The sequence below is a fragment of the Ciconia boyciana genome, chromosome 13 (assembly GCF_034638445.1).
Source record: "Ciconia boyciana chromosome 13, ASM3463844v1, whole genome shotgun sequence".
Classification (NCBI taxonomy): Eukaryota; Metazoa; Chordata; class Aves; order Ciconiiformes; family Ciconiidae; genus Ciconia; species Ciconia boyciana.
In genome coordinates this window covers 1,129,509-1,155,677 of record NC_132946.1, presented here as the reverse complement: position 1 = coordinate 1,155,677, position 26,169 = coordinate 1,129,509, and the positions used below count along the sequence as shown (strand labels likewise).

General features: G+C 54.9%; 1 protein-coding gene across 2 annotated transcripts in view; it reads left to right on the top strand.

Moving 5' to 3' along the window:
* The window catches only part of PRKCB (protein kinase C beta), a 135,385-nt gene extending 119,538 nt beyond the window's left edge, over positions 1-15,847 (top strand). The window contains exons 16-17 of one of the 2 annotated variants that reach the window (XM_072878120.1): positions 226-366; positions 15,680-15,847. In XM_072878120.1, coding sequence (XP_072734221.1) covers positions 226-366; positions 15,680-15,832 — 294 coding nt within the window. In that variant the 3' untranslated portion in view covers positions 15,833-15,847. Of the gene's footprint in view, positions 1-225; positions 367-10,082; positions 11,471-15,679 lie in introns of those variants that run through there. The other variant, XM_072878119.1, reaches the window with a different exon arrangement.
* Positions 15,848-26,169: the final 10,322 nt, after the last annotated feature.

The following is a 26,169-nucleotide window of genomic DNA, read 5'->3' as shown; positions in this document are numbered from 1 at the left end:
CTGCTTCTCCCTCTGTCCTTCACTTCGAGCACCAAAAGCCGGGAGAGGAGATGGGAGCCCCTTTTGGGAGCACGGGTACTGACGCGGGGCACCCGGGGGCAGCGGCCGTGTGGTGCAGGCTGCCCAGCCGGGCATTGCGGCACCCTGGGGACTTCTCGAAGTGGACATGTTGTGAAGGAGTTGGCCACTCTGTGAGTGACTGTTTCTTCTCTTCCTCTCCCCAAGCTGATGACCAAGCACCCTGCCAAGCGACTGGGATGTGGCCCAGAAGGGGAGCGGGACATCAAGGAGCACGCGTTCTTCCGCTACATCGACTGGGACAAGCTGGAGCGCAAGGAGATCCAGCCTCCCTTCAAGCCAAAGGCTGTAAGTGTGGCTGCTTTAAGCGTGTTTCTCCCCTCCCGCTCTCCCACACGCCGGTTCTCTCTTGCACAGTCTCTCCCACTCGTGCTCGTGGGTGCACGCGCACAGGCATACGTGCAGGCGCTGCTCGTCCTGCCCGCAGCGTGGAGGTACCATTTCTCTGTCTGCTTAGAAGATCACGTCTCCTCGGATTTGGCATATATCAAACCACTGCTGTGAAAGGATAACTCTCGGACGCCTTGTCTTGCTCTGACTTGCAGGGGTAGAAACACGACGCGTTTAGCTCACGGATGTAATGGCGTTGCAGTACTCTCTGTTTGTTACCCCCAGCGTCAGTCTTTCTGTTGTTTTTTTTCCTCTCTTCTTCTTAAGCTGAACAGGTCTGTCTTTTTTTTTTTTTTTTTTAATCTAAACTTTATTTCAACATCTAGCTCAGCACCGTAGTCTGTCTGAATTGGCAATGGAGCTGTATTTCACTCCACAGTTTCTCTCCAAGGTAAAGCAGTGGAAGGCTGGAGCCTGGTTTGCATGCGGGCGCTGACGCAGGGGGAGAAGAGCTCTGCAGTGAGGAGAACCTGGCTGCTCTCTCTTGTCTCTGCCTTGCTTTAAGATGGGTTCTATTAGCAAGAGAGATGCTGTGTGTGCTGGGAGTGCGAGGCTGTAGGGGGAGATAAGCTGCCAGCAGCGAAACTGAGGTGGAGGCATGAGTAATCTGAAAGCTATTTGTCAAAAATGACGAGAGTACTTGACTACTCCTTGGTCCAGCCGAATTTGCAGTGACGTCTGTCCGTGTAATGCCTGTGCCAGCGCAGGGGCGCAGCCTGAGCCACAAGCGGGTTTCATCGCCTGCTGCGTACCGGGTTCATGCTGAAGCAGCGTGAGGGCACGAGCCTGCGGGCTGTGGCGCTCGGGCTTCTCTGAATGACCCCGCGCACGTTGGTTTGCCGCATCTCTCTGCCTGTGGTCTCTCTGCCCTTCCCAAAAGAGGATGCACAGGCAGCAGCGACCACGTAGACTCGGGGACGGGGACCCCTCTCCCTGTATTTCTCGCTTTCTCTTTGCCACTGTTGGGACTGGCAGGGTCACAGCTATGTCTGAGTCTCGCCGCGGTGGTCCAGGTCCTTAAGGCATGGGCTTATTTCTATGTTTCCACCTCCTGTGTGCCTGTTAGCTGCCGTGCCCTAGTTGGGCACTGGTGTTTTACAAAAAACTGAAGCCAAAGTTAAAATCTGATTTACGTGGCTGATATGGACTGATATTTATGCCCAGTGGGGCATAAGGTGGAGATCAGGGTGGGGACAAGGTGATCAAGGTGGGGACACTGCATGCTCTCTTAATCCATCATCCTGGGTCACAACTGGGAGTCCAGAGATGCTCCGTGTATTTAACTGAGCCTTCCCCTGCCCCGCTGCCCTTAACAACCTTGGACACATCTGGTTTTCCTCTGCTTTACAGTAAACCTGTTCTTTTGAAGGGACCCCTTCAGTGCTTGGAAAAACTCCACGTTCAGGGAAAACATGGAGTTGGGAGACCGTTTGGTGTAGGGTGCTCAGCTCCTTTAGCTCTCCTCCCTCTAAATGCCTCTCTGCTCTAGCACCCTTTTCCCTTCTGCAGCTCCTTGCTTGACTGATCCAACGTGAATAAACTGCCCATTAGCTGGGCCCGGCAGGAGCCTCCGCAGCCTCGTCTCCCTGCCGGCGTGCAGTACTGATGGGGGAGCGGCTGCCGACCGGGAGTCTGCTCCTCGCCCCAGGTCTGCCAGCGATGCCCTGCGTGTGCTTGGCACCGTGTATTTTAATTTCCGACAAATGTTTTTACAAAGTTAACTCCCATGCAGTGATGCCTTTGCAGGAAGCTCTATGGGGTACTGTCCTCAGAGCCTTTCGCTTCCACAGCTGAGAGCTGCTTCTGTGCAGTGCAGTCTTGGGCTGCCCTCTGCATCAGCAAAGAGAAAAATGTGTCCCGTTCTCCGTCTCTGTCTCAGAAATGAGGGGACGCAGGTTGCTGGTAAGCAGCTGGTGATGGTTAGCCCAGAGGTCTGAATTGCTGCCTGCTTTCCTTTCCCTCGGAAGGAATGGCGTCTTCGAGCCATCAGACCGTGCAGGAAAGGCGTTACTGGGAAGTAACGGTGTGTATGATATTAAAGTATAATAGCGCAAAAGTGTGTGGGGCTGTCTGTACGCACCATGATTTGCTGGCTTAGGGTGGGATCCGACCTTTGTGCAAAGGGTGCGGAGAGACCAGGCAGGAGGGCTGTGAGCTCCAGCCGCGGGGGATGCTGCTCCGCAGCCCGAGCCCGCCGGGAGGGCTGAGCAGGCACCGGGGCTTCGGGGGTCTTACTCTGCGAGAGCCCGTTTCTCCCGAAATCCGTAACTCCCGCTGTCTCTCACCTCTGTGTTCATTTGCTAATGAAGCTCTTGCTGCATCCCTCCTCGACCTCTGCCTTTTCCTCCTGAGCAGATCCCCAGTGACCTCTTTGCCATGGGTTGTGGCAGAGCGTTATTGTTTGGTGTTTTACAGTTAAAAACAATTGAATTCTGTCCAAAGTGCTTTCTTAACTGTTTTAAAATGTGCAATTTCTGTCCTACTTTAAATGTCTCATTTCTTTGAAAATCCTTTTGACGCTGGACCTTGGAGGGGGGACGGTAAGCTGCCGTCTGTCGCGTCTCACCTAACGGCTGGTGCTGGGGAAAATTCACCATTCGATAGGACAGGAAGATTAATAGAAAGGTAGGCGCAGTTGATTTAGGATTTAGGTAGGATTAAGACAACTCAGGTACCTGCTGATAGCTGATATTTCAACAGCAGTGCATCTGTGCTGGAAAATGCTGCTCCTTTCATGCCAGCTGTGAGCGCAGATCAGAGCAGCACAGAAATGAAAATCCGGGTTTGGGCACCTTCACAACGTATTTGGGTGGGTCACGAGGAAAGATGTTGCTTACTGCTTCCGACCTTCAGCCGTTCATGCAGGGCTCGAGTGCCTGCTGGAGCGGGGGATTTGTACTAGCCTGGCTCTTTACCTTGGCTTAAGTCTATTTTTTTAATTTTTTTTTTTTTTAATTAGCTTCTATAGAGATACAGTTACAGGGGTTGTCTGCCAACCAAAGTTTCAAAATGTGGAATAATCTGCAGATGCGGGCTCGGTATCTGCCCACAAATGCGCACAGCCTTCCTGTGCTCCAGCATCGGGTAGTGCCTGAGCGCTTCAGCCCCGTGAAGACAAGTCAGGGGTGAGCAGAGCCCAGTCCAAATTGTCTTTAGCATCGTGTCAACAAATTCTGCTTGTCAGACGGTATAATTAATTCATGTTGCTCATTGCTCACGTAGCAGAAAACCTCCTCTTGCCTATATGAGTGCCGTGGCCAGGCGGGTGCAGGAGGTGAAATGGGGGCCCCGGGGAAGGTCCCGTTCCAGAGCAGCCGGGTGGGCAGCTCACGTGCTGCCCCCGCTCCTCTCCCCACCGGGGCGGGCCCCTCTCCGCACCCCGTGTCCGCAGAGGCATCTTTGCTAGTTCTCTCTTCTGTAGCACCCGCTTTTTTTTTTTTGCCACGTTTCTACGATTTTGTAACATCTCTGCAGGTAGTGAGCGTGGGCACAAGTGAGGGCTCTCCTTGCCTTCCCAGCGTCTGCTTGCCGGGAAGGGCTTCACATCCCGTCCCAGAAACCCGCATCCTTTCACACCAGCAGGAAAATGGACGCTTCAGCCCTCTGCCTGGCTTGGGTGTTACGTACCCAGAGCTGAAAATAAATTCCCAAGAGCTCATGTGTTGCTTCGCGCTTTGTGCTTGATTAACCTTTATCACAGAGACGGTAACGAGACAGATCAGGGTCTGGGTTGTCTTTGGTGTGCAGAAACGCGGCGGTTTTGACATGGGGCTGTGCTTGGCTGCTCCGTGGTTTGGCTTGTGCATAACAATTCCTCTTGTGGGTCTGCATTTACTCTGGGAAGTGTATTTACACTTGCCTGCTTTCTCTGTCTCTCATTGAGATAATTATTGGTTTTGGTATCTAATTACTCCTTTACTTTACATAAAGCCTAGTGATTTGAAAAGTCTCCTCATTTTGAAAGCATTGAAATCACACGGCAGAGCACAGGATTACTCACAACAGGACAGTGGTTTAAAAAAATTGCTTTTAATCTAATAATTTTTAATTGCATAAATTAATTTTCGTCTAACTGCATTGAATTAATTAACACTGAAATGCCATTTATAGACCCTGATTTGTAAAAACTCTGGTTCCCCTGCATGTGCATTTTTGTAGCCTTATTTTCAGTCTTTACAAGGTGAGCTCAGATGTTTGCATAAGTAATTTCCTAAGTAGATGAGATTTACAGATTGAGGGAGCCAACAGTGGGCAAGGAGCCGTGCCGTGGGGAGGCGGCCGAATGCGTTAAGGTTAAACATCTCCTCTCGTAATCGAGACGAGATTTGCTCTGGTAGCCTCAGGGTCCTGTAAAGGCTTTCTCTGAGATTCCCCTCTGATTATTCAGCCAATATTTTCAGTATATTGGGCAGAAACTTGGCTTTGTTCATAGGGGAGAGATGAAAGCCAGGGCCCTACATCAGAAAACCCTTGCAGCAAATGCTCCCAGCCTTTGCCTGCAGCAAGGATGAATGCGCGCTGGAGCATCCTGAGCCGGCGTCTGGGATCGTTGGCCAGACACAAACGAAAAGCACCATCGTTCCCCCTGACCGGCACAAAGGGGCCCTTGGCGTGGCCCCAGATTCATGACCCAAATTCCCCCAAACATGATGCAAAAGAGATGCACGATGCATCTGTTGCCAGAAGTCCGAGAGCCCTGCTCCTCCCTCGGGTGCAAGGAGCCAGGTTTCTAACCCGGAGCAGCACCAGGAAGGTCAGACTTGCCCAAGAGATGCCTGCGAGGCCGGTGGGATCATGGCTGTACCCCTGGTTTGGGCCAAAAAAATGGGAAATCGAGGGCGTGTTCAGCCCACGGCTTCTCCTCGGCGCCAGGAGCGAGGGCTTCGTCACAGCAGGAGAACAGCCATCCTCGGCTTTTTATGATCTTTGATTGCATCTCGGGGATCAATGGAAAATATTCTATTATGCCTTTTGTCTCTATTTGAAATCAAGCTAGAAACTGATAAAATAAAAAGGCTATCTTCTAAGCTGACAGTTTTATTTCTGCAGCTTGAAAAAAAAGTCATTCTGTGCTGGCTATAAATATTAGACAGGACACATTGGGGATTTATGTAAGAGAAATTCCCACCCTCCCCCTTTCTCCATTCAGGATGGAGTGATGCCTGTACATTAATATAGTACTAAAATGAGGCAGATTTTTCACAACGTGGCTTTAGATAAATGTACAAATTCATACAGCATGTCTCCCGTCCCTTAAAGAGGAACTTAATTTCAGAAGCTTTAAAGATGGTGCTGCTGCAGGCAGCGATTGTTTGACGCCTGGAGCGGCATGGATCCCTCTGGCTCTCTCTTGTCACGCGCATGGCCAGACCTTGCGTCTGAAACACGGGCAGTGGTGGGCCTTGGCCACTGGAATAAAACGGCCACTGCCACGTTCCCAAGAGCCAAGTGGCTGCCTGTGGCATCGTGGGGTGGCTCGGGACGTGGCGTGCAGGGCAGCACGGATGCATGGTCACAGCCTTTAGACTTTGGGCTTGGGCTTGGATCAGGCTTCTGTAAACCCAAAGATGATTTCTAGCCTTAAAGTATATATTTTATCCATGCGAAAGCTCCCGAAGAGGAGGATATGCTGTTTGGTTTGCTGACCAGGCCAAGTTCTTATGCATCTGAACAGAAAGTCCGCAGGAATAAAAGCAAACTTCACAAAGCTGGACATGAAATGCTATGGATAGATGCAACTTTCAAAATCTTCCACCCACATATTCTTGCCTTATTACATTACAGTGAGAATTATTGCTTGCCAATATGCATATTAAAAACATATTTGTACCTTCTATCCCAATAACTGGAAGCATTTCACAAGGATTAGTTTTTAAATCTTAATGATGGGGTTGCTTTTGTTTGATTTTTTTTTTTTTTTAAGACAGCACATTTTTATAGCAAAAAGAAGGCTCGTGCTGTCAGACATTTCACATGAACTGCCTTGCATGTCTCCCCCAAGATCTCATGAAGCTAATAGGCAATGACAGCTATATTTTCAAAGCACTGTAAGGCTTTCACTGGATATTGGGAGTTGATAGAATCTGCAGGTGAGCAGCTTATTAGTAGTTAAACCCTGCTATGTTATGTGTTACTGCACTGATAACCTTAAGCACTGCAGACTTTCCCAGTAATCTTGCTCATAGTTTGTTTTATCTCGGCGCTGAGGGGGAAGACTAGTGACAACGTGGCCTAGAAAAGCCCCTGTCTCTTTGTTTCATGACTTTAGCTTCCAGGCTTTGCGGAACTGGCAACTTCAATTTTAGGAATTTATTTTCTATTTTGATGTTAATACGATGGCTTTCAGGAAGGCATTTGGCTGATGCTGACTTGTCAAACATCTAAAATGTACTTTCGCAAGACTCTAAAGCTGTACTTGATTGCATGGTCTGGAGCAGTGACCAGCTCTTCCCAAAAAACTGGAGCTGTGACAACTCTTGTTGAAATTCCTTACGGTGGGAATTGTCAGCTCATCAGCAGACAACTTCACTGTTCGCTTCTGGACGTCTGTGAACCTCGCTGCTGTCCTGCTGCTCTGGAGAGGGTATCGGCAGCCTTTGAGCCCTCCGGCGATACGGTGCCTGCTCTAAGCAGCCCCCAGGAGCGCTCGCCCGGGGAGGCTCTCGGGGCTCGTGCTGCCCTCGCCTCTGTCCCCGAGCGCGGCCGGGCTGCTGCTTTCCACCCGGCCTCAGCAGAGACGACGGGCTGGGATCAGGCGTGAGCTGCAGAGGGGAGCGCGGGCACAGCTGGAGTAACCGAGAGGGGAAGGCAACCACAAGGTCCCTGTTTGGCCACTTCTTCGTGTGATGCAGAGCCGCCGCAGGCCCAGGAGATGGGCACGTCCCCGTTAGTTTGCACCCGCCTATTGCTCTCAGGAATAAGGTGCTCGGAGAGAAGAAAAGATGCGGAGAATTGCCTCGGGATGGGGTCCGTACAGCAGTCAGGGATCGGCAAGGTACAACAACTTGGCTGTTTTCTGAAGAGCAGCTAACGAGCCCTGTGTCTGCCAGCCTGCTCGCTGTGCTTGTGTCTTCATTCTCCATCTCCTTACTGGGCTTCTGTTGTTAGTTTGTCCTGGGCTCTGTGTTTTCTGGTGCAGGGACCCTTGCCCTTTCTTTGGAGAGGTCGTTTTCCATTTGGGTCTCTGTGCTTGAAATCAGGGATTTCCAAAAAGTTGTTCCCGGAGGGCCACGATGCGGACGGCATTGTGCTGGGACCACGGCCAAGGGCAGCCGGGGCCGGTTCTCCCCTACCCATGCAATGCTCTTCATAGGCTGCATGAAAAGCCTTCTCAGGCTCATTCTGGGAAGCCTTCATCTTCGGTACCCTCCTGGTGAACTGGTTTGCACTGTGTTTGCATGTTTGGTTTGAGGGGATTTTGTTTGTCTTTGGATTTTTTTTCTTTTTTTTTCTTTTTGTTTTTTTTTGCCTAACTCCTCCCCCGGCCAGCACCAACTCATTTTTGCATCCAAATACCTGAAAAAGAGCAAGCCACATTGCAACCTACCACACCAAGAGCAGCATCTGCTCTTGCCTGGGCTCAGCCGTGGGGCCAGAAGCAGGAGCTGTGTTTCCCGTGGCCGACGCTGCAGTGCGTGTGACCACGACAGCCCAGAGGAGATGCAGGAGCGAAAAAGTGCTGCCAAGGTCTCTGAGTAAGTTTGGGTGCTGACTTAGAAACCGTGCTGAGCTCATGGTCATGGACAGGAGATGCGTCTGGGAGCAGAAGCTTAACAAATCCCAACTAGAAATGTGCTGTAGGTTAAGCCACGGCCTTACAAAATACGAGAGGTACAGTGGTGTGGAAGGATGGGCTCAGAGGCTGGACGGGCTGGCGTTCAGCACAGCGGTAGCTAGAGTTAAATCAACTCAAACGTTACCCATTGAACTTTTTTGGGAGACTTGGGGATAATAAGTGTCTCACGGTGCTATAAGAACATGTAAGAACTGGCAAAGGGACGTGCCATTGGAGGCTGATGGATGTTCGCGTTGTCTTCCCTGAAACCTTTGTGGCAGAGGAAGGAACTGGGAAATGTTGAAGTTTACTTGTATTTGTCTTTAATATTTTATTATATTTAGTCTGACGTTTATTAAAAATGTAAATCTGTTTCCTTAGCAAATGGAAGTTAAATGCCAGGAAAAATTGTCCCCGCACTTGAAGTGTTTGTTCTCCATGGGGAAATGGAAGGAGAGAACGAAGGGACTGAGAGGTGCTGGCTTCTGCGTCTCTTCTGAGAAAACAGGGCCAGGAGAGCATCGGTTGTGTGACGGCTCGGATAGGAGGGAGGGTTCGCCAACCCCTAGAGCAAAGTCATTAAGTGCAGTCCATAGGGCTGTGACGTGCGTGTGATAGGCAGTAATAGAGCACAATTTGTAGCTGCTGCAGTGACCCGGCACCCACCTGTTACGAGCTATTGCTATTATTATTGTATTAAATCATGACTTGCAGCACAGGAAGTTGCAGGACCCTTGTTTTGATTGCTAAGAAAATTAAATAAGGCATTTGGCATGTCTCCCTGCTCCCGGAGACTGCAGCGCAGCCAGCCGGATCCTCAGCTGCTGCCCGGGGCTCCTGCTCCGCCGCAGCCCGGGGGCGATGGGTGCTGACCGGCCCCCGGTGAGGGTCTGGTGCTCTCGGGTGCTTTCCAGGCCCTGTGTTTTCCTGCCCCGCAGTGCCGTGCCAGCCAGGGCAGCGGTCACCCGGACTCCAGGGCTTTTGGTGTCTTCTCTCGTCCAGCTTGGCTGGCTGCAGAGAGCTTGCCAGTGCTCTTGGACTCCTGCCCCACCTGAAGTAGGGGTTGTCATTAGCTGCCTTCAGGGGCAAGAGAGAAAAACGTCGCTGTGAGCAGGGTTTTAGGGATAGCCAGCCTTGCCCGGTTGCAGTGGAGAGCTGTAGGGATGCCGTGTGGAGAGCCCAGCTGCCATGCGGCAGCAAGCTGGTGGCCAGGAGCACCCCAGTGCCCCAGGTCCTGCCTGCCTCAGCCGAGCGGCACTCCATGCACCGGCATGGACCGTCAGGGTCTGACGGGCACATCAGGAAGGGACAGGGCAGCCCTGGAGATTCCCAGGCGCAACTGCCTGCATTAAGCATTCGGCCAGCAGCAGTTCACAAGAGCTCTGCAGAAGGCGAGGAGCCCTCTCCTTGGGCAGGAGCAAGGGGAATCCTTTAAGCAGTCCAGGCATGACAAGAACTTCCCGCTCCTGGGAAGGAGGAGCGGGTGAAGCCGCAGGGGTCTTTGAGAAGAAGCTGCCGTGTGCGTGGCGTAGCCGGAGAGAGGGAAGAGTGCTGCGTGTAGTCAGGGAACGGCAGCAAGTAATTGCACTCCCATCTCATTCCTCTCCTGCAATTACTTGCCATGGCGCAGCCGGAGGGTTTGGCCGGTCTCTGGCTGTGCCATGAGATAACCTCACCTTGCGACTAACAAAGCTCATACATATTTTGCACCTTTTTCTTTTCTGCCATTGCTGCACCGAGGTACGCGGCGGCACGCGGCGAGGCTGGGCGGGTGGCTGCAGCCGCATCCCGCACGCTTCTTTCTCCACCCACCATACATTCTTTTCTTCCCCTCTCATAGTGTGGACGCAATGCTGAAAACTTCGACCGGTTTTTCACTCGACATCCACCCGTCTTAACACCTCCTGACCAGGAAGTCATCAGGAACATTGACCAGTCAGAATTCGAAGGATTTTCCTTTGTTAACTCTGAGTTTTTTAAACCTGAAGCCAAGAGCTAAGTAGCTGTGTAGATCTCATTCCTGCATCGCTATCATCGAGTCCCAACTGCTGTTGTGGTGACATTTTCCATTGCAAAACTTGCATTCATGGTTTTTCTTTAGTACTACTACTAGAGTGACCATATTTCAAAGCCAGAAGTGTCTTCACGTGATTTGGGGCGTGCCTGAAGGGTGGGTGATGTGCACTAAGCGCTGCAAATGTGCTTTTATGACATTTTATTTGGAGAAAATGAAAACTGTTCAGCAGCTAACGGAGGTAAAATGGTGCAGGCCATGACAATTAGGAGAAATCTCTTCAGCATGTGCTTTGATTCCTGCTCTTCCCTTTTCCTAGTCTTTTAACAGAATCATGACAGTGTAATGTTTAGCCGCCTTAGCCTTAGCGGCAAGTAAGTGTTTTTAATGCAACCTTTCCCCGGGGTGGGCACGCACCCTGCAGCGCGGGTGCTGCTGGCTGAGCCTCTCGGCTCCTCCCAAAAGCGAGCAGTTGCTCCGGAGGGCTGAAATGCCGATTCTGGCTTCTTTTGTAGTTCTGCCCTGCCAGTTGTTGAAACCCACCCAGCACCCCTTGCCACTGTAGGCTCGTACGTCCCCGGCTTTGGGCGGGCGCGGTTCTCTGCGCTGGGTCTTCAGCAGCAGTGATACGTTATCAGGGAAGCCAGGTCTGCTGTTTGCAGAGATTTCTCCTGATTGTGCAGTTTTTAAGTAGCAAAAATCAGAAGAAACGTATCCAGTTGTAAACGGGAAATTTGAAAGAGCTGTTGCAGATGCTTTCGAATCCATGGTCACCCTAGTAAATACCGCACAACATCGGTTCTCATAGTAAAATTTTTTCTTTTTTTCAAATGCCAAAGCAATTGAGTTTGTTACCTGCGCTTTAAATGTGTCAAAAAATGGTATTAACACAAAATGGGATGCTATTTAACTTTGAACAGTATTGTGAATTCTGATATGAAGCTTGTAAAGAAACTTCTTTCAACTAATAGACTTACTTTAAAAAAATGCTCTAGATATTTAAATGGCCTAAGTTTTGTTTCTGGCATCAAAGAAGAAGTTTCAGGAAGGATGAATTTCTCTTGAAACAATAATGATCATGCAGCTTCCTTTTATACTATTCTGCAGATGTTCGTGGGCTGTCACTGTATCAATCTGCTTTACGTTGTAATGTGCCAATTTTTTTTTTCCAATACTGATTATAAAATAAAAAGTGAGAAATAATGTCAAAGAAACCTGCATGTGTTTGGCAATAATGAGTTTCTACAGTTCTGAGCTGAGAGATGCCAGGAGCGCTGAGCGACGGGGCTGCACCGTGCCAAGGGCTGGAAGCTGCCCTGGCCGCTCGGGGATGCCGGTTCGGGGCACGGCGGGTCCCCAGAGCTGCCCAGGAGAGCGGCGCAGGCAGCAGCGCAGGCAGCAGCGCAGGCAGCAGCCCACATCACAACACAGCCTCCTGCAACACCGGCAGAGCCGTGGCCCGTTCGTCCTCTGCAGCGTTTGTCCCCAAACCGAGGTGCGACGTACTGGAAGCATCTTCCAAGCGGAGAGTAAATGCCTGCGTGTCCTCTGCGCCAGCTCGTGCTGACCCTCCTCAAACAGGGACGGGGAAAGGAATTTCTCTCCGATGTCCCTTGGCGGAAGGATGATTTGGGGCGTCAGGACGGCCCTCCCGCGGGGCGCTGCCGAGGGGAGCAGAGCTCTGCTGCTTGGGGATCTCTTTAAATGCCTTGAACAGAGACAACTGCGGTATGCGCTTCAGATTTCTGGAGACTGCAGAGGCAAGGCTCTCGGCGAGGCAGCGCCGTGTGTCGGTGACTCATCGCCCTGCCCGTGCGCTCTCGGAGGAGCAGTTGTTAGAAGCAATTGGCAATTTCAGCTAAAGAGGGATTACAGGTTCCTGTTAACCTCCCTTCTCCTGAGCGCATGCAGAATTTCCCTTCTGTCTTTGGAAATCCGCTTCTGCTGAATTGCTGCGGTTCTGAACTCTGCAGGACTGTTCCGAAAGGCACCGAACGGCAGCACCGACGGGAGCCGCTCCCCGGCTTCCGCCACCCGTGCAGCCCTGGAGCTCTGCCGAGGGGAAGGGGCTCGGCGGCGGCGGTCGGGGAGGATGGCCGTCCTCTGAGGGCCAGGCACAAACGCTGCCCTGCCCGCACACTGCCCTGGGCATGCAGGAGCCTGGGCTGCCTCTGCCCGCCGTCCCTCCCGTGCTCCTCGTCACCTCCCAGAGTCAATTAGCCCTTTGCTGGAGGCATTTTCAGCCTTGAATTTCCCCTGCCTTCCCCTCTCTCTGTTCACCAGATCCACGTAGCCGTTCCCTACCTGCTCCCAGGCTATTCATCATCTTTGACAGAGACCAAATTGCCACCAATTTCAGACAAAATTCAAGGTAAGAAAGCAGCAAACCCCACTTTGCTGGGCTCACAGTGGGCCCTCCCGGTGCTGCGCTTCCCTGCCGAGCCCTGGAGGAGGGGGGGAGCTGCCGGGGGACGCGGGGCAGGGGGAGGTGGGCTGCCCTGAGCCCCCTCCCAGGCACCTCGCAGCCTTTGCCAGAGTTTTCTGCCACTGAAAAGCAGCAGGAGGTTTTGCTCACCCCAGGGCTCCCAGGCTGAGCACTCACCCTCCCTGGTGCCATCAGCAGAGGCCACTCCGAAGGGCTGGGGACTGCGGTGGCGATTTGCACCTGTGGCAGATGTGGGCATTTCATTCCCCTTTGCAGCATCCCACAGCATTCCTGCTCGGGAGAAGCTCCTGGCTCGGTAGGACGGCGTTGTCTTGGCACACGTTGGTTCGGGTGGACGTGGCCTTCAGGAGCCATTTGGTCGGCTCAGCATCCTTCCGGGAGCGGGGCAGGAGCCCGGTGCCTCTGTCAGCTCCTTCCCTCTGCGTGTGCTGGGGCTGCAAGAGAGCGAGCCCCTGTGCAACCGCTTCGAAACAGCCTCTTCGCAGCCAAGGGCAGTGCCTCTGCTCTTCCACAGCTCCACGCCGGCCCTTCTCGTCCTAGGGGAGATGCTGCCTTCCATCGAGGTGGGCTCACGCTTGCGTTTCAACCGCTTCACCCTTTGCCTGGCAGAACTCTGCACCTGAAGTCGGCTCCTTCACCCCGTCTGCCCTTCCCCACTCCTGCTCTGTGCCCCCAAATCTTCTTCCTTCTCTGTGCTGGGGAGAGGAGCCCCGCAGGGACTGTGCCAGCTCCCCAGCGTCACCTGTCCGAAGCGAAGGCAGAGATCCAGCTCCTGCTCGGGGACAGCCTGGGACCCACAGGCACTGGCAGGTCGGGACACCGGTGCCCTGAGCACCGCTGCATGCTCAAAGCCTCGCTGGCTTGATGGCACGGCCGCGTCCTGGCTCTTCTCCTGGCTTTTCTCTCTTTGTTCCTTGAGCTCCAGCCCAGTTTTTCTTCCCACCTCATCTCCTCTCAGCCGCCCTTGGCTCTCTTTGCTCTCTGGTCTTCTCCCCCCAAGGCTGAAGCTGTCCTGACGGGATGCCTCCTGCAGCAAGCGGAGTCTCCGAGCGGCCGTGGAGGTCCTGGTCCACGGCTGGTGTCGGGGCTGGTCTCCAGAGGCTCGATCCAGCTGCAGTTGCGATGTGGTGCTCCTGGCCCGGCCGGGCTGGCGGGAGCAGGGCAGGGAGGACCTGGCTCTTGGCCGTATTCTGGCCGTGCTCCCGCTTGAGTCGTGAAGGTGCCGATGGCTCTGCCCCAGCATCCCTGGACAGCGGCAGCCGGTGGGACGAGAGGTGCTGCAGTGAGGATACAACATGTCACCCGCCGGGTGCTTCCTCAGGACGGAGCAGCGGGGAGGATGGCCGCGGCGGGAGGGAGCAGACCAGCCAGCGTGGTCCCTCCTGCGGCCGGTGTGTCCGGCGGTGGAGCGGCAGGGTGTGAGCGCGGCGGGGACCCCCGCAGTTACCCCTCGGGGCCCTCTGCCCCGAGCTGACAAAATAAGCCAGAGTTGGACATCTCCCGTCATAGCAGAGCGCAGGCAAGCTCCTGGCGGGCGCTGCGGGGGCCTGGGTTCAAAGGCAGAGTCTGGGGGGGGGGACGGGGACTGTTTTGCAGGTGTCTGCAAAGCACCAAATTTGCGACGGGGTCCTGCCAGCGTCACCTCCGGGGAAGGTCACCTCCAGCACGGAGTCAGGGCGTGGGGGGGCCGCGCCTGCCACTGAAGATGCAAAAGCGGGGGGAGCGCAGTGCTGGCCCCGGGGCTCCTCCGGGCCGGGGCGACGCTGCAGCTCGCCCGCCCGGCAGCATCCCAGCCCTGCGCGCGGCCTTTACCGGTAGTCAGACGCCCTGGGAGAGGACTGCGCATGACTGCGCTCCCGTCTCCTTTAAGCTCCTGCACAGAGACACGGAGGAGGAGATGGGGAAGGACTTTTGGCCCTGCTCGCTTTAATAACGAGGCAAAGCAGAGCAGGTTCCCAGCCCACGGGCTGCCCGCGGGTCATCCCTCCGTGGGCTTTCTTTACTGGTGAAGGACCCTGGGTGCTTATATTGCATCTTCAGTGCTGTGGTTTCCCATTCAGCCAAGGCACCGTAACCTCCCGCAGCCAGAACAAACCTTAACCGGGCAATCGCTGGTGCACGCCCAGGTATAAAAACGGCCCAAGCGTTCCCGACTGCTGGGCTCTGCAGTGCCCGTAGCAGGTTACCAGCGGTAATCGAGACAATAGCTTTTTTTTTTTCTTCTTCTTCTTTTTTGGGTTGGGTGTAGCTGCAAAGTTGTGGTCCTCGTGAAATTAAAATGATAAAAGGTTGCATATGTGGAATTTCAGTTCTCTGAGGTTTTGAACTACCGTATATTTTCTACATACAACCCTGGAGCAAATCACATCCTCAAGTCAATAAAGCTCTGTGTCGGTCAATACTATAACATAGCGTAATTTTTAAAAAATCAAGCATAACGCAAAAGGAGCTCCCACAGCTGATTATTTTGTGCAAATATTGAAATCATATTGAATGTTTACTTCCATTTCGAGGCATGTTGCTTCCTCCAGGCTCCTTCCTCCTGTGTATTGTGAACCTCTGTTTGCAGTGCCGGTTTTGCATGCTGAGAAACTGCTCTGTTGCTCTCTCTCGCAGCAGCCAGGAGAGGAGGGATGCTCGGCCTGGGAGCACCACAGCCCTCCCCGATGCCCCGCGCTCTCATCGTGTCCCTTTACCGTCTGGTTGTGCATTTCAAGCGCGTTAAACCGGTGTTCTTCTGTTCTTGCCCGTGGCGTGGGGTTGCTTCTATTGTACAGGGGCTGCCGCTGCCTGTCTGGGTGTGTGTTCCTCATCGGCGGCGGCTTCAGAAACCGGAGCGGAGATCTCGAGCGCTGGGCACGAAGCCCGGGGACAGCGCAGCTCTCCCGGCCGAGCGCCCTTGGGTGCTGCCACTGCTCGCTCGCTCGCTCGTGCTCTCCCCTTTACTGCGTTTAACTCTGTGCTTTCCATTTAACAGAAAGACAAACGAGACACTTCCAACTTCGACAAAGAGTTCACCCGGCAGCCGGTGGAGCTCACGCCCACGGACAAACTCTTCATCATGAACTTGGACCAGAACGAGTTTGCTGGATTCTCCTACACTAACCCCGAGTTTGTCATTAACGTGTAGTCGCGGCGCGGCTGCCGCCCGCCCTCTCCTCGCAGTCCGAAACTCCAGATCGCCTTGTACATACCGACACTAGTCTTCCGGGATTAGCAGTGCAGACATACATACCCTCACGCGAAACACGCCGACCACTTGTTGTAGGAGGCCTTTCTACGTCTGTGTCACTTGCTAGCTTGGTTTCCCTAGCCGGAGATGTTTGGGGTTCGAGTTAACAGTCAGTAATACTTCTAGGAACTATAGTTGGTGGTGACTCATAGAGTTTTTAAACAGAAATATACCAAATTGCTACAGTCTTTGTAATTTTTGAAATCGGATGCCGAGATTCCAGTGACCCTAGCTACTCACAAATCGTTTCTGTTGAATGCTAAGCATGGTTGATATCTTAAACCGTTGTGCTGAAGCTTGCGATGACTGTGAGCTTGTCTTAGAGGAGCCTTTTGTTCAAGACATGGATACATTTGATCAGTGTGGAAAAGTCTGCTTATAGACATATATTTTTAAATGCATTGTATATACCGTCAGCCTGGCTCACCGGAGCCGTCTTCCTCCCTCGCCCCCCGCACGCCTGCGCCTCGCCCGCCTCCTTTCCTACACTCAGGCATTAAGACTCCAAACGAATTCCATGCCAGTTCTTGTAAATCAGAGCAAATCTTTTTCTAAATGAAAGGTGGGATTTTTTTTTAACATCTGGAACAGTTTGCAGTTTTGATACACTCTGTCAGCACTCTCATAAATCTTTCTCCTGTTTTTTCACAGACACTGTCGAAATTTAACAGCTCTGTAAAGGATATTAATATTCTACCAAAACAAAACACATTTATATTCTCGGTTTACAATTTACCAACTGAAAATATGCCCGCTACAAAAGGGCTGTACTGAGGGCTATTTATAAAGGTAACTTTTCTACTTTACACCCTCTGCTATTATCTTAAAGGCTCAAAAGCCATGAATTTTACAGGCATCTTGATTTACCTGGTTTCAGCCAAAATTCCTGGGGGTTTTATTCAGCAATCCAGGACCTTCTGCATCTTTTCGAAAATTCTGAATCAGAAGAGACAATTCCAGCAGCTGTTTGTAAGGCAGAGCCGCGCCGTGCGTGCAGCAGCAGTGCCGTGCGGGAGGGCAGGGGCAGGCAGGGTGCAGGCAGGGGCAGGCAGGGACAGGCAGGGGCTGCCCATTACCAGCCGGGTGGTGCCTCTTGCTCGCTGTCGGGTTCGCAGCAGGGTGAGCCCCAAGCGTGAGCATCCCTTGAGTCACTGGCTGTTATTCCTCTCTTATTGCACACCAGTTTGGTTGGTTTGCAAAACCCCCACGTGTATATTGTCTGAACCGCTACCAGTTCTAATGTAAATACACATATACTCCATGCCTATAGGGGAAAATGGGGGTGGAATTTTATGAATCACGAGGAATCCTATAAAGGAAATTCTGGTTTGTAGATCTTTTATAAACATCAAACTCTACCTTTTGAAATTATTTTCTTCTTTTACTGATCCATTGAGGAAAAAAGGCTGCTAGAAGCTAAAGCTGATGTCCCGCCTGCCGGGGAGCGGGCGGCCGGGTGTCCTCGCCCCGTTATTAAACGGCAGCAGGCAGCGCCCTGTGCCTGCGGGGATGTGAGCTGTCGGTCCGTGGTCTCAGGTACTGACCTGGGCTGGAGGAAACAAAACAAAACCCAGAAAAACTGCAAATTGTGCCAGATTGCCCAGAGAGTTTATGAGACGCTCTGCATCAGATGAAGCCCAGGGAAGCCTCGAGCGTGGGCTAGTTTCTGGTGAGGGTTCTCGTAACTCCAGCACACGTTTCAGAAGACGTCTCGCCATCCTCTGCAGACCACAGTTGATGTTCAGAGCATGTACGTTACTGTAACTCTCAAACCCGTTGCTGCAGAATTAGTATTACTTCAGTGGTGAATGTTTTTAATTTCCGTATCTTCAGCTCTGAAGCCGCTCCCAGGGTCTGTCCAGGATGCTGCTGTAAGGTCTCCCGTGCCAAGCGGCACCCCGGGGCCGTGGTTACACGCGGGGGCTGCTGTGCGGGGAGTCACGTCTTTTCTGTTTGGGACTTCTGTGTAGGTGTTGGGGTGACACTTCTGCATGGAGCAGGCGTTGCTGGACCGCCGAGCAAGCCCGGCAGCCTCGGACGGGGCCCCGCGGGGAAGCCGGGCCAGCACATGGCCGTGCTGAGCTGTGCCGCCGGGCAGCTTCGCTGGCACCTTCGGGATTTGCGGGGTTAAGATCCACGCTCCAGGGAGAGCTTAGCAAAGGCTAGGTCCTGTTTGCAGGACTCGTACCTTGAGCGTTTCTGACGTTGTCCATTCTGCTGCTTGCCAAACTCTTATTTCAAGGTTTATTTCCAGATGACCTGTTTCTTCTGTGGAGAAATGTAAAATGGGATATGCCCGGCCCTGCACAGACATTGAGATTTGTACAAACTCTTCCAAGGAAGGGCAGAGTGACAGTGGTTGGCTCGCTGTTTGCTGTAATTTGATGATTTAATCTTCACTATTGGATGGGGAGAGCAGTGCTTCAGGAAGACGCTCAGAGCTGAGAGGCTTCAGGAGAGCCCCGTTAGTCAGTCCCCGGGTGCTCTGATGCACGGATAAAGCCCAGTAAAACGGTACCTGAGCGCGCTGCCCGCTCGCAGTGCACCCACCGCTGTGTGCAGCAGTGCGGTGCCGGGGCACGAGGGGACAGTGTGAGCGAGCAGTGGGCGAGGCAGGAGAAGGATGCTCTGGGGAGCAGAGGAGGCATCTCAGCCTGCAGCTACAGAGGAGAGGAAAATCCCCCGGGGCTCGCGGGGTGCACCCCGACCGCTCGCCTGCGTGCTGGGGGGGGTGCGTCTGGTGTCCCACACTGCGCGGCTGGCTGCGGTGGGATGGGCAGTGGGGTCCGGCGGTGGCCGGGTGGGACCCAGAGCCCTGCACCTCCCCAGGTGAGGCAGGAGGAGGGACCGAGGAGGCAGGACATAGTCACCCCACCCGCAAAGGATGGCAAGTCCTGACTCTTTCTCCTGTACTGGATTACACCCGAACGCTGCAGGTACGTGGGGTTCAGGCTCCTCCGGTGGTTCCCCGTGGGGCAGGATGGATTAGACGATCCCCCCACCCCGGGGCTGTTGGTCGGCGGCTGCAGCCGGGGCTGCGGCGGCTGCTCCGGGCAGCAGAACCTGCCGGGCTCCTGCACCCGGCCGGGGGGCTGATCGGCAGCGTGGGCTTTGCAAAGGAGACTGCGTGCTGTGTGAAGAAGACACGGGGCAGGAGGGCTGAGGCTCCTGGAGGCGAAGAAATAACTGCTTTCATTTACCCACGGGGTAAGGATTTCTTTCCCAACACTGGTATGTGGAAATACGCCATGATACCTTGGCGCAGGAGCAGATTTCCATTCCTGTCTGCGGGGACGTTAGGGCTGCAAATGCCGGTGCTCCCTGGGCGTGCCCTAGGCTTTCACTTGGACGTTTTGCCCAAGAAGAAGAGAGAGGACTGCGGCCGTTTGTCCAGGCCTTCTGCCTTCCTGGCCTAAAGCGCAGCCCAGCTTGAGCTGGGGCGCGCCGGGGAGGCTGCCGGGTGCCTGCAGCGGTGGAGCGCTGCTGGAGAGCTTGCACGGCACACGGAGACAGCGGAGGAGCGAAGGGAACGGAGGAGAGCCCGAGCGGGGACCCGCCTGAAGTCAGGGGCAGAGCCAGGGCTGGCTGCTTGGGCTCAGCCTGAGGGATTGCCTGGTCCTGGCGGTCTGCAGGGCTCTGTTGAGGGCTGTGAGGCTGTGGGCAGGCGAGGGGCGATTGGAACCCCGATCCGCTCCGACTCTGCTGTCCTGCAGCTGCACATGGCTGCTTGGGATGCAGCCGGTCCTGACCCAGCCATTACATAGCAGCTCAGGGCGAGTCTGTGCTGCCGGTGCTGCTGCACGGCCCAAACGTCGCTGCTCTCCAGCCGCTGCGCGCTGGGGGACTGCCCCGGTGCAATGCCGCTTGCACATGGCGAGGGGGACCTGCTGCTGCTGCTCTTCTCTCCCCTGGCTGGACATGTGAGCAGCCTTCTCTTGATAAGAGAGCCATGACCAAAGGAGTTATTGATCATTTAATCCATTTAATAAATAAATACAAGTTTGCATAGTGGCCAACCCATATAGTTAGTCTCAAAGATGGGAAGATGAGTGAGCGCTCTGGGCAGCAGATATGCTCTGGCAATTGTTAATCCCAGGAGCTCTAATACAAGTGAAGAACGAGGGTGGTTTCTAGCGCAGAGTGCAAGGATCTAGCTGTTCAAAAGGTAGGGCTTAAGCTGGAGGGTGGAACTAACTCAGCCTAAGTGCTGCAGCTTCTCTGCTTTTGCAGAAGCAGGTGAGCCACTGAGCCTGCAACAGCAAAAGAAGCAACAAGCATCTTGCTCCATGCATGGAAGTGTCATCTAAGCTGTTTATTTCTGATCACGTTCAAAGTGGCAATTAAAACAAGGGGGGGGAAAAAAAAAAAAAGAAAATGTTTATCGTTGAACAGTTTGTGTTTGTGAATTTGATTTCACCTGCAAGTATTTGATGACTTTTCTACATCCTAGACTACCTGCTGTGTGTTGTCAAAAGATTCTCATAAAGACCTCCTTTTAGATGGGCATATACTCTTTATTCTATTTGCTGCATGTATTAAAAAATAAAATATATAATTTTAAAGAAACCCTGAGAGCTTTACTTCCTTTGCCCACAAGACTCTGGTGGCATGCGGGGGGAGAGCCGGCGGGCTGGGCATGCCATGGGATCCCCGGCAATCGGCCGCTGGTTTGGGCTGTTGGCCGCCTGCGTGGTCACCCGGAGGGGCCCTGACGAGCCCCGTTACAGCTGCAAACGCTGACACGTTGCAGCTTTTCTGTAAAAAAGATGCATATCTGCACAGCTAGAAAATATTAGCAAATGGAGCCTGCCTGAGTGCAGGCCAGGGCTGGAGACCCGCAGCTGTGGCTGCGCTTAAAGATACAATATAGACCAAGGGGGAGGGAAGGTGTTGGTTGTTTGGATCTTCAGTTAATTGCTAATTAAGATGAGTTAATTAACACTCTTGCAGATGCTCTTCCCACCACCCCATGAGCACTGGTTCCCAGGCCCTGTAGCTCACACAGGGCTGTGGGGGGTGAGCGGGCTGGTGCCGGGGCGGTTGGGTGCCGGGGCGGTTGGGTGCCGGGCAGACCCTCTGCGGGTGCTTTGCACGGCCTTGCCCTGCCGCAGCAGCGAGGGCAGGGGAGCAGCAGGCTCGGAGGGTCGCGGCTCTGCGAATCCCCCTGCGTCTGCTCGTGCTCCTGAGGCTGTGAGGGGTTTCCTGGCCGAGCGCACCGTTCCGCAGCTTTCTGCTCGCTTGCGGGGAAAGCTGCACGGCGCAGACCCGCTTTTCTCCGTCGAGGAAATGTGCTTTTTTAGGAAGTGCCCTAGTAAAAGCACGTTAGGAAAGGCATTTCCTTCTCCCTTTGGGGACTTCAGCTAAGCCTTCAGCAAGAAGATAGCCTCGTCTCTCCCACCTGGCGTGGCTGGTGGTCACCGGGGACCACCCCGATTTGCATGGGGGTGGGAAAACTACAGGGCTCGACCAGTCCCGGTGCTGCCCACATACCTCTGGCATCTCTCCTCCAGGCTGGAGTGTCCTGGTCTGTCCCCTGCTGCTGGCACCGCTGCCTCTGCTGCTGCCCCACGGCCCCTGGACAGGGAGCAGGGCGAGCTGAGGACGGGCTGGTCTGGGGGGCTGTGCCAGGAAGGTCTCCCGTCGCTGCGGCGCAGGGTTTTGGGGTGGCCAGTCGAGCCCCTCCCCAGCTTCGCTGACGTGCCCATTCCCAGCATGTCAGAAATGCTTCTGAGCTGCAGTTATCCTGGCTCGTGTAAATGAAACATTTGGTTTTGTGACACTTTCCTTAATTATGGGAGCTAATGACAAAACCATTGTGACAAATGACTCAGCTTTTGATAGTGAAGTTAATTAATTCTGAAGGTAGAGTCTCCATCGGAGTATCTGGAAAAACCCGATTAAGAAGTCTGCTTACCCCGTGTAACACGGGCAGCAAAACCCCAAGTCCCTACAACATGCCAGGTAAAATCCTCCCCACCGCTGCGAGGGGATGACGTGCTTGGAGCGAGGAGAATAAAGGCCAGACATCAGCACGGCGTTTGCCTCCCGAGCCATCCCTCCATCCATCAAAGGCACCAGGAGGAACACAGCCTCATTAATGTTTGAATGAGTGACCAGAAGCAGCTTTGCGTTAGACTCTGACCTTCAAGAGCCGTCTCCCTGAAGCCATCTTTCATCTCTTTCATTTGCATTACAATCCTGTTTGCCTCATTATTTGTTATCCACTTCTTCTTCAAAGAATTTAAATCAAATCAATTACATTGTGGTGAGTCGGAGCAGCAGCAAACCTTTTATGGTGGCTCGGCGTGGTCCGGCTGGACTCAGATTACAAACTATCTTTTAATCTCCTGCTATTTGGTTTTTTATTACTTCTGTGGTACCGCTGCCTCATCGAATCCCTTTGATAATCTTCCTCCTTTCCCACCTATCCCATGCAGACATGCTCCACTTAGAAGCTGCTCTTTGTATGACCTTGGGGAAGGGATTCCCTCGGCTTCCCTCCTGCAGCCCGGGACCGGGATCAGGATGTCCCTGGCAGGGCTGCTGAGATGGGGAGCAGCTGAACTGCCCGCAGCACCCGTACCCTCGGAGCCAGCACGGAGCAGCTGGGGGAGCCCTGTGGCACTGGCGTGACGTTTGGTGTCCCCTGTCATCCCCTTCCCTCTCCTGGACTTGTTTTGTCTACCCAGGGTATTGGTACAGAGGAAAAAAAAAAGCAAATGCAATGGTGGGGCATGCCGGTGTGTGCAGCTGGTGCGTGCGAAAGCAGAAGTGTGGGCAAAGTAGCAGGGACGTGAGCGTGCGGCTGCTGTAAGCGCAATCACCTGGGTCTCCCGAGAGGCTGCGTGCTGCTTGCTAGCCCGTGTGTGGCCACTCCTGCGCTCCCTTTGCATCTTCCCAGACTAAAGAGGCTTAATAAGAATGGGTTTCTGTTTCTCTCCCCTGCTATTTTTATTGCTACTAAACTGTCAGAAGTCCAGCAGGGAGCTGCAGAGCTGGTAGGCAACCGCACAAGCTCGCACTGAGTGAGCCAGCTCGTGCCACACGCGCTTGGGCTGGTGGCACGTCTGGCACTGCTCCCTCGTGTCACATTCAGGAGAACCTCCCTGAACTCAGTAGCACGTCCCGTAAGGACACACCAGCCTCACCGCTGGAGTCCTCTTAGAGCCAGTAGATTGCAACCAGCATTTCCAAAGCACGTGCAGATATAAATAATCCCCTCGTAGGAGTGGGGAAGGATGAAGACACGTGCCAAAGGCTCGGGAGTCCTTATCCCCTTGCAGCCCCCGGGAGCAGGGAAGTGAAGCAAAGACTAGGCAAGGCTGGAGCTCAGCATCTCGCTGCATTGCTAATGACCTAAACTTGCCTTGTATCAGAGCCTCTCTTCCTTCAAGGAAAAAACCTAATCCAGCTAGGGATTATTTCTGACTACTTGCTTTCTGTCACTTTGCCAATTTAAATGCAGCAGAGCTTTCATCGCTGGATTTGGAAGGACAAAGCCTAACAGATCTCGGTTTAGGACTTTTTTTTGCCTGCAAGGACAGCTTTTTTTTACCCGAGTGGTACAATCTCTGCAGCATGTTTCTGTTATTTGTTTCCACTCTGCCGAACTCAGAAGGGTCCAGATCTGTGAGCAGGTAGATGAGGATGGATAAGGCAGTGAAGAGCGAGGGGTGACTGGGGCCGGAGCTGGAGGAGCCCAGGCTGCCCAGGGCAGGGTGCCAGGCCGTGACCACCGGAGCACACTGCCCCCCGGGGTCTGAGCTGCAAAGCGGGATGGCAAGGTCCCCAAATTCTTGTTGGCTGCAAATCTTGGTGAACCTCCTGCGTGTCCCCTGGGGTGGCTGCTCTGGGCAGAGCTCCAGGCTCACTCCTGGGACTGGCTACTCCATGCAACGAGCAGTAAGAGGGGTGCAGGGCTTGGCGAGGGGTGCCCTGCCACCAACCCCTACAAGGGCCAACGTGATCCGACGTGGACTTTGATTCTGTTTGAGCTTGCTTTGTTAAAAGCCTAGGAAACGGTACATGTGCACTCTGCACACACCTACACACACTCTGTTAAAATAACACAATTAAGGCTGCAAAATCCCCCACTCGGAATGCAATTTGCAGCCCCTTCGCTGTAGGTGTGAGATATCTTTGCTGCCTCCTCCCCGGGACGCCTGCCTCTGCGCAGGATGGGGGCCGGGCAGGGTGCTGGTGTCAGGCTCTGCCCCACGCACTGCAGGAGCTGGGTGACAGGCGGTGGGAGCGGCGGGGGTGGCAGGACGAGGGAGCATAATGCCATGGCTGAGGCAGCTGTCCCGGAGAAGCACAGTCTCTCCCTGCACCTCGCCCCGAGCTACCTTCGTGGTACCCACCAGATCCCTCGGGAAGAGCATCCCGGTGCAGCCATGCGCGGGGCTCATCTTGGTGCCCAGCCTGTGAAGCCAAGGGGTGACCTGGGACCGTCGTGTGCCGCTGCCAACGCCAGTCACAGAAACTGGGCAACTATAACCCCTCCTCAAAAAACACACAGAAAAAGGCCCCGTGGTTCAGCTTGGGCGGATGCTTCTGACCACGGTCCCCAAGCCTCCATCCTCACCCTCGTCAGAGAGTGCTGTCGGCCCCCGGCCTGCTCAGCACTGCAGCTCTCCGGGTGGAAACGCTGGAAAAGCCCGAACTGGTGCTGTGCAGCCGGGAGAGCCTGGGCAGACCTGCCTCCGCCTGCGGCCTGAGCAGAGGCGCTGAACAAGGCAAAGGGCCCGTAACAAAGCAGGGGAATAAGCCAGGGTGACCCACAGCCGGGCGGCCAGCACAGCGGGCATGCTGCGTGCGGCAGGGTGCCGGGGAAGAAATGCTGCGGCATTGCGATCGGCAGGCCCTGCCCGATGAGTATGCGCAAAGAAGGTGATTTAAGGTTGAGGAGGCTACTTAATTTTCACACTTCTTAATTTCTCAGTACCTGGAGTTTTTGGTAACCTTCATAATTTTCTGTTTGCGTTTTGGGAGTAAATAACTAGTATTTACCATGTGAGTGCATACAAATGAGAGCTGTGGAAGTACACACTATCAGGTAAATCATACGCTTTCCTGTCTCACCCGTAGCCCTTAAAAGACTATTAATTGAAGAGGTGGGTATATTATGGGGCTTATCTGAAAGGTCGCATGAGTCATAAGCCCATCCGACTGGCTGCAAAAACGTTTGAGAGGGATGAGGAGAGAGCAGAGAGGCACGGGGAGAGAGAGAGGGGGTTTTAGCGGGTGGCACCCGGTTAAGGAGCGTGATGTGGAAAACACCCCAAGGTAGAGCGGCCTTGGCTGGCCGGGCGTTGGGATCGCTCTGTCGCGGCACTGGGGGGGTGACACCGCCGCTCCCCCGGGGCGGGCAGGGCCCGCGGGCTGTGCCCGGGCAGGCTCCGCGCCCGCGTGGGCAGGAGCCGGGGCAGCCCCGGGGCCGCTGTCGCTGTCGCTGTGCCCCCCCCCGGGGTCTGCGGCAGCGCGGGGCGGTGTCGGGGCGCGGCCGGAGCTCGGCGCCCGGTAGCGGGACAGCAGCTGCGGCGCCGGGGCGGACCGCGCCCCGAGGCCGGGCGGGCGCCGCGGAGCCGAGCTGCCCCGTACCGGCGGGCTGGGGGCGGGTGTCTGCCCGGCACCCCCGGGGCGGCGCCGGCACCCCGGGGTGGGCTCCCCCGCGCGGTCCCGGCCCCCCGGGGCAGTCCCGCTCCCGCTCCCGGTCCCCGCCCGGCCCCGGCGCCGCGGGGCGGGCTCCCCCTGCCGCTCCCCGGCCCCCCCGCCGGGGCAAGTGTCCCTCCGTCGTCGTCGTCCCCCCCGGAGCCCCGGCGCCCCGGGTTGTGGGCTCCCCGTCCCGCTCGCCGTTCCCCCGCCATCCCCGGGCGGTGCCCCCCCCGCCGGCCGGGGGGGGGGCGGTTTCCAGGCGGCGCGGCCCCCGCGGCCCGCCCTCCGCTGCCCCCGCCCCCGCCGCCCCCCGCGGATGCCTTGGCCGGGCGGCGCGGGGGAGGCGCCGGGAGAGGCGCCGCGCTCCCGCCGCGGGCGCACGGCGGAGCCGCTCCGCGCCCCGCGCCGCCGCTCGGGCCATGCCGGCCGGGCGCCCGGGGGCTCGGCGGCCCCGCGCAGCGCGGCCGCGGGGGCCCGGCTCGCCGCGGGCCGCGGGGGCATGAGGCGCCGAGCGCGGAGCGCGGCGGCGGGCGGGGGGGCCGGCCCTTCCCCTGCGAGCCGCCGCCGTAGGATGAAGCAGC